The following is an 8594-nucleotide window of genomic DNA, read 5'->3' on the forward strand; positions in this document are numbered from 1 at the left end:
GAGAAAATCTCCTAAAACTCAGGAATAGACCAATTTATCAAGAGCACGGGATCAAGGAATCAGAGCTGATAAACTGAGGATACAATCTACGGACACTGGCCGACGAGTCCTCACAGATGTCAAAGATATATTTCCATAGATTTAATCGCCAGAAGCAGATGAATTTTTCTTCATTCTTTGAAAATTTGAGGAGATAATCTCCTAAAACTCAGAAATCACGGCTCATAGACCGAGATATCAAAATCACGGGATCAAGGAATCGGAGCTCATAAACTGAGGATTTAATCTTTGGACACTGGCCGATGAGTCCTCAGATTTCGAAGACTTATGTCCATAGACTTAATCGCCAGAAGCAGAGGAATTTTTTCTTCATTTCTCGGAAATTGAGGAAAAAATCTCCAAAAACTCAGGAATCACTCCCCATAGACCGAGATATCGAGAGTACGAGTTCAAGGAATCGATGGCCATAAGCTGAGGATTCAATCTTTGAGCACCGCCCGATCAGTCCTAGATTTTATACTCGGAAATTGAAAAAATAATCCTCAGGAAGTCAGAAACCAATCCACGGGAAAGGAGGATTCTACAGGACAGAAACAAAGAGCCAGTTTTCAGGAACCGAAAAAAATCTTTGCAGGCCAAGGAAAAAATCCTCAAATAATCTGAAAATCAATCATTTCGAAGATTTATCGCCAGAGACAGAGGTATTTTTCTTCATTCTTCGGAAATTGAGGAAAACTCAATTCCTATAACTCAAGAATAACTCCTCAAAGACCGGGAAATCAATACTACGAGATCGAGGAATCAGTGCTCATAAACTGAGGATTCAATCTATGGACACTGGCCGATGAGTCCTCACAGATTTCGAAGATTTATTTCCATAGATTTAATCGCCAGAAGCAGAGGAATTTTCCTTGATTCTTCGGAAATTGAGGAGACAATCTCCTAAAGCTCAGGAATCACTGCTCATAGACCGAGAAATCAATACCAAGAAACCGGTGCTGAGGATTCAATCTTTTAACACTGACCGATCGGACCTCAACAACTATAGATTCTATGCTCGGAAGCTGAGAAAAAAATCCTCAGCAAGTCAGGAACCAATCTAGGGGAAAGGAGGATTCTAAAGTCAGTAATTGAAACCATTTCTCAACCACCGAAAAAATCTTTACAGGCCAAGGAAGCCATCCTCCAAAAACCTGGAAATCAATAATTTCGAAAATTTATCGCCAGAGGAATTTTTCCTCATTCTTCGGAATTTGAGAAAAAAAATCTCCTAAAACTCGGCGATCAATCCTCATAAGCTAAAAAATCAATACTGTAAGATCAAGAAATCAGTGCTCATAATCTGAGGTTTCAATCTTGGGACACTGTCCGATCAGTCCTCAGCAAGTATAGATTCTATACCCGGAAACTGAGGAATGAATCCCCAGGAAGTCAGGAATCAAGAAAGGAGGAAATGAGGATTCTTTAGAACAGAAACCTAGAACCAGTTATCGGTTCTCAACCAAATTAATCTTTGCAGGCCAAAGAAACAATCCCCAAATAACCTGAAAATCAATCATTTCGAAGATTTATTCGCCAGAGACAGATAAATTTTTCTTCATTCTTCGGCAACTGAGGAAACTCAGGAATCCTAAAACTTCTCATGGACTGAAAAATAAAAACCTAAGAACCAATGTTGAGGATTAAATCTTTGGACATTGACCGATCAATCCTCAGAAACTTTAGATTCTGTACTCGGAAGCTGAGGAAAGAATCCCCAGAAAGTCAGGAATCAATCCACGGGAAAGGAGGATTACAGAACCAGTTCTTAGGAACTGAAAAACACTTTGCAGACCAAAGGATTCAATTAAAGTGTCAGTCGCCCCTAAACTAGGAAATCATCCACCATCAATCTTCCGAAACAGAGGATATAGAAATGAGAAACCTAGGAAAGAATCTCCAGAAACTGAGCAATCAGTCCTCAATATCCGAGGATTCAAATGAAGAACCGTTCCCCCCAAAACTTAGAAATATAGAGATCAATCTCTAGACGTTCAGCAATCAATCCTCAATATCCGAGAATTCAACTGAAGAATCAGTCGTCCCGAAACTGGAAAATCAATCAATTCCTAATTGTCCTTTGTCTAATGGACATTGTTCCACATTGGGCGCCATTTCTATTTGAAAATCAGAAGTCAATGCTCAGAAACGGAGGATACCTCAAAGATAATCCTTAGAATCAATTTCGAGAAACTGAGCAATCAGTCTTCAATATTTGAGGATTCAACTGAAGAATTATACGTCCCGAAATTGGGAAATCATCCTCCATCAACCCTCAGAGACGGAGCTTATAGTATTGAGAAACCTAGGAATCAATCTCTAGAAACTAAGTAATCAATCTTGAATATCCGAGAGTTCTACTGAAGAATCAGTCGTCCCGAAACTAGGAAATCATCCTCCATCAAGCCTTCGAACTGAGAAACCGAGGAATCTATCTCCAGAAACTGAGCAATCGGTCCTCACTATCCGAGGATTCGACTGTAGAATCAGTTGCCCACAAAACTTGGAAATCATCCTCCTTCAATCTTCAGAAACTATCCTTTATCAGTCCTCAGAAACGGAGGATATAGAACTGAGAAACCGAGAAATCTATCTTCAGAAACTGAGCAATCAGTCCTCAATATTTGAGGATTCAACTAAAGAATCAGTCCACCCAAAGGTGGGAAATCATCCTTTATCAATCCTCAGAAACGAAGGATATAGAACTGAGAAACCTAGGATTCAATCTCCAGAAACTCAGCAATACGTCCTCAGTATTCGAGGATTCAAGTGAAGAACCAGTGCATCGCGAAACTGGGAAATCAATCAATTCCTAATTGTCTTTTGTCTAATGGTAGCTCCACATTGGGCGCCATTATATATTCCTACCGAGGAAACAATCTTCAAGAACGGAGGATACTCTACTGTGAAATCTAGATATCAATCTCCAGAAACTGAGCAATCAGTCTCCAATATTAGAGGATTTAAATGAAGAATCTCTCCCCCCGAAACTGGGAATCGAATCAATTCCTAATTGTCATTTGTCTAATGGTTGCTCCACATTGGGCGCGATTTGGTTTGGAATTCCCAAAGGCTGATAATCGATACTCACCAAACAATTATCTCATTTCCATCCAAAATAGTTTATTTTTTCTTCATTTAATGAAAGCCTCATGTTGGGCGCCATTTTATTTTCGAGACAAAAAAAACGGACAATTTATAGATGTCATTTCGAAATTCTACGTAGAGTCGAAAATCCTAAGGGATTGTTTCCTCGTTGAATAATCTTAGAATATGTCCCTGGGGTCTTTTTCAGGTAGGGTATCCTGAATCCTCATTTCCCCATAGCTGACATTTTCTCAACGTCTTTCGAAATTCTCGTCGAAATACCTCGGCGAGTCTTTCTAGAACCCCTTGGGGACTTCTTTTTTTGTCGAGTAATATAAGAATCTGTCCCTGGGGGTCTTTTTCAGGTAGGGTATCCATATCGGACGATTTGTTTTTTTCACTACTAAATTATCCTTTCCCCAATGGCAGATTACGGTATAATTCCTTATTCCTTTCCTTAGCTTAATATAAGTCTCACGTTGGGCGCCATTTTCTTAAACAGACAATTTCTAGTCGAAATTTCGAAAATCTCACCGAAATACCTCGGCGAGTTGGTCCTACAACCCCTGGGGTGTTGTTTCTTCGTCGAGTAATCTAAGTATCTGTCTCTGGGGAATCTTCTTTCCCACAGCAGATTATGGCATAATTCCTTATTTCTCCTTTGCTTAATAAAGGTCCAACGTTGGGCGCCATTTTCTTAAAGAGATTTCTCGGTGGAAGCACTTCGTTAATATTTCCAGATTTAATTTTTGAAAATTACGTTGGGCGCCAGTTCATTTTCGGGGAAACAACAGAGAATTCCTAGACATAATTTCGAAATTCTCGTCGAACTACCTCGGCGAGTCGTTGTAGAACCCATGGGGTCTTGTTTCTTCGTCGAGTTACCTTAGTATCTGTCTCTGGGGTCTCTTTGAGGTGTGATATCCATATCCGGTGATTGGTTATAGTTTCCCAATAGCAAATTATGGCATAACTGCTTATTTCTTCTTTGCTTAATATAAGTCCCACGTTGTGCGCCATTTTTGATAAGAGATTTTTCGGTGCAAGAATATCGGTACAAATTTCCAGATTTAATTTTTCCGGTGGTCTTGCCTCGGATAGGGTGTCGATGACGGAACAATCGTCAATTGAAGCTACTGTAAAATTATTTTTTTCTGTTCTGCTTAAAATTCGCCCCCATTGGGCGCCATTTTGCAATTGAAAGAACTGTAATTTTAGGAAAGTACCCAGAATTAATAATTTCTTATTTCTCTTTTGTTGAATATAAGCCCCACGTTGGGCGTCATTTTTGATAAAGAGATTTTTCGGTGCAAGAATATCGGTAAAAATTTCCAGATTTAATTTTTCCGCTGATCTTGCCTAGGATAGGATGTCGATACCGGAACAATCGCCAATCGAAGCTACAGTAAAATTCATTTTTTCTGTTCTTCTTAAAAGTCGTCCACATTGGGCGCCATTATGTAATCGAATGAACTGTAATATTGGAAAAGTATCTAGAATTAATAATTTATTTTTCCTCCTTTGCTTAATATAAGCCCCACGTTGGGCGCCATTTTTGATAAAGAGATTTTTTTCGGTGGAAGCACATCGTTAAGATTCCCAGATTTAATTTTTCCGGTGATCTTTTCTCAGATAGGGTGTCAATGCCGAACCAATCGTCAATCGAAGCTACTGTAAAATTATTATTTTCGGATCTGCTTAAAAGTTGCCCACATTGGGCGCCATTCTGTAATTGAAAGCACTGTAATTTTAGGAAGGTACCTAGAATTAATAATTTCTTATTTCTCTTTTGTTGAATATAAGCCCCACGTTGGGCGCCATTTTTTGATAAAGAGATTTCTCGGTGGTAGCACATCGGTAAGATTCCCAGATTTAATTTTGAGGCTCACGAATGTGGAGATGTTAGTAATCCGAAGGCTTTGTCTCGGATAGGGTGTCAATACCGGACAAATCGCCAATCGAAGCTACTGTATAACTCATATTTTCTGCTCGCCTCAAAATTCGCCCACAATGGGCGCCATTTTGAAAATTAAATAACTGTAACATTAGAGGGGTACCCAGCACCCACCTACCTAACTTATTTTTAAAGTTCGCCCACATTGGGCGCCATTCGGTAATTGAAAGGTTCCTAGTATTCTAAAATTGATTTTAATTTTTTTTAGTCATAAATTTTGTCCTCTGCGTTCCGATCGGATTTTTAATCATTTATTTTTTCTCTCCCCCTTTCCAGCCCCCCGAAAATGAGCTTCAAAAATCCCACGATCACAATCCGGCCGCCTTAAGTGAACATCAGCTACGCATACAGGCCTCGCTGCAACGTCTCAACATACCCGACTGGTTTAGGCAATACAATCAAAAATCACCCGATGGCACCGGTCCCGGCACCTACAAACCTGGCAATTTCACCCGCAAACGTACCCAAGATTCTGGACGTTGGGCCGGTCTTAACTCAAAGACCACGTCACTCAGTTCGTTGGGTTCCCAGCGTTCCGATCGTAGTCCTTTGCTGTTAAGTCCCTCGGCGCACAGTCATCATGGCGGTCAGACGGCTGGCGGTCATGGTCACGGTACGGTGGGTGGTGGACATGCTGGTGTTGTTGGCCATGGCGGCGCCGGCGGCGGTGGTGGAGCATTTTCACGTTGGTCCACATCACATTTGAACTCCTCGCAGACCTCACCCAGCGTTTCGCAGCGTGGCTCATTTTCCCGTGGCGGACCCATCAATTCGAGCTTTATATCGGTAAACAGTGGCCACAGTGTGATAAGGAATTCAATGCGCCAGCCCTATTTGGGTTGGCGTAGCCAAGAGAAGCTGTCACAGAGAACGGCCCATGAGAGGTGAGCGGATTTTTATGTTTTTGAGAAATTATTTTTAAATTTTTTTTTTTCTTAACTTTCAGATTGGCCTCCTCCCTTTTGTCGCAGCAGCAACGCACATCGCCCACAAGCCAAACCACACCCACAGCGGCCAGCCGCAAACTGCAGCCTGTCACCCCGGAGATCCAGTCCTCCATCAAGGAGGTCACTTCGGCCATTGTACATTATGTAAACGATCAAACAAATCAACAGCGCAGTAGATCGACGAGTCCAAATTCGAGGTAGGCTGGTATCAGATAAAACAAAGAATGCCAGCTTTTTTTCTAAAACTTCTTTTTGTGAAAAAAAAAATAGTTTTGATTTTTCCGAAAAAAAATTTAATTTCAATTTTTTTTTAAATTCAGGGGATTAAAAATCCCTTCTCCCCAAACTCCCCCCCCCCCCAAAAATGTACAGCACCAACTTAGTTATCAAAACTTCCTGGCCTCACGAAAAAAAGAGATATTTTCTCTCTTTTAAAGAACTCTTAGTTCTGAGTCTCTCTCTCTAAATTTTAGCCAAGCCAACAACCCTTAGAGCTGTAATTGTTTATGTGTGTTGTCCTCCCCCCCCCACCTCTTTCAATGTAGTCTACAAAACTTTAGTTGATTTTCTTTTTTTTTTTCTATTTTTCTTTCAATTTTTTTATAGCTATTTATAAATCCACCTCCTCCCCACCCAAAGAAAAAAAAATTGGAAAATCAGTTTTGTTTTCGAATTCGTTTCGATTTTGAGTTTTTTTTACATTTCCGATCATGCACCAACCAGACACCAACTTTAGTTTAGTTTTTGCTTTCGGCATCACCTCAAAACCTGTTGATTTGATTTTCTCTACTCTCCACCCCTCCCGCCATGGACATGGATGGATGGATGGATGTTGCAGAAACCCCCACACCATAATTGGGGATCGTCACATCCGTTTGTCTTCACACCCAAGGTTTTTTACATTGTACATATGAGCCGTATGATTTTCTCTCACCAACCAACCAATCAATCCACCACTACCCACGCACAAACACATGCACATAACAATTTTTCATTTTCATTACAATTTAAGGTAAGTTTTGAGTTTTTTATTATTTTTTTTAATTTTTATTTTTTAATTTTAAATATTTAAATTTTAATATTTTTATTTATTTATTTATTTAAAAAAAATTATTTATTTTCCACGAATTTTCGAAATTTTATAAAATTTATAAAAATAAAAAAACAAGTAAAAAAGCAGATAAGTTCGGCCGGGACGAACTTTTAATACCCTCCACCATTTGGAAGGAACTCGAAAATTTTCAAAATTTCCGAAAACTACCACTTAATTGAAAACCGTTACATGGGGGCTATACGAAGACGTGGACCTACACAAACAATTTTCTGTCATGGGCTGGAGTATTCATTACGAACTTCAAATACCAAATTTGAAACAATTCCGATGAATAATGTCGCCAGAATCACTAAAATACCGAATATCGGGAGATACCCTTATATGGGGGCCATACGAAGACGTGGACCTGCACAGACAATTTTCTATAATAGGCTGTGGTTGCCATTACGAACTTCAAATACCAAATTTGAAACAATTCGGATAAATAATGTCTCCAGAATCACTAAAATACCGAATATAGGGAGGTACCTTTATATGGGGGCTATACTAAGGCGTGGACCGGCACAGACAATTTTCTACCATAAGCTGCGGTATCCATTACGAACCTCAAATACCAAATTTGAAACAATTCGGATAAATAATGTCGCCAGAATCGCTAAAATACCGAATATCGGGAGGTACAATTATATGGGGGCTATACTAAGGCGTGGACCTGCACAGACAATTTTCTGTCATAGGCTGTCACATCCATTACGAACTTCAAATACCAAATTTGAAAAATTTCGGATAAATAATGACGCCAAAATCACTAAAATACCGAATATCGGGAGATACCATTATATGGGGGCTATACGAAGACGTGGACCGGCACAGACAATTTTCTGTCATAGGCTGTCACATCCATTACGAACTTCAAACACCAAATTTGAAACAATTCCGGGAAATAATGTCGCCAAAATCCTCAAAATACCGAATATAGGGAGGTACTCTTATATGGGGGCTATACGAAGATGTGGACCTGCACAGACAATTTTCTGTCATAGGCTGTAGTATCCATTACGAACTTCAAATACCAAATTTGAAACAAATCCGCTAAATAATGACGCTAAAATCATCAAAAATACCGAATATCGGGAGATACACTTATATGGGGGCTATACCAAAACGTGGACCTACACAGACAATTTTCCGTCATAGGCTGTAATATCAATTACGAACTTCAAATACCAAATTTGAAACATTTCCGGTGAATAATGTCGCCAAAATCCTCGAAATACCGACAATAGGGAGGTACCTTAATATGGGGGCTATACGAAGGCGTGGACCGGCACGAACAATTTTCTGACGTAGGCTGTAGTAGCCATTACCAACTTCACATACCAAATTTGAAACAACTCCGGTGAATAATGTCGCGAAAATCTGCAAAATACCGAATATAGGGAGGCACCCTTATATGGGGGCTATACGAAGATGTGGACCTGCGCAGACAATTTTCTGTCATAGGCTGTAGTAT

General features: G+C 39.8%; 1 protein-coding gene across 4 annotated transcripts in view; it reads left to right on the top strand.

Annotated features, from left to right (window-relative positions):
• LOC101891188 (uncharacterized) overlaps positions 1-7033 on the top strand; it is a 332789-nt gene extending 325756 nt beyond the window's left edge. For all 4 annotated transcript variants that reach the window (XM_059132139.1, XM_059132141.1, XM_059132142.1 and 1 more), the window contains 3 exons: positions 5357-5964; positions 6027-6224; positions 6634-7033. In XM_059132139.1, the coding sequence (XP_058988122.1) occupies positions 5357-5964; positions 6027-6224; positions 6634-6643 (816 nt within the window). In that variant the 3' untranslated portion in view covers positions 6644-7033. The remainder of the gene's footprint in view (positions 1-5356; positions 5965-6026; positions 6225-6633) is intronic.
• The last annotated feature ends 1561 nt before the right edge of the window (positions 7034-8594 follow it).

This window comes from Musca domestica, unplaced genomic scaffold, assembly GCF_030504385.1.
Source record: "Musca domestica strain aabys unplaced genomic scaffold, Musca_domestica.polishedcontigs.V.1.1 110, whole genome shotgun sequence".
Taxonomy (NCBI): domain Eukaryota; kingdom Metazoa; phylum Arthropoda; class Insecta; order Diptera; family Muscidae; genus Musca; species Musca domestica.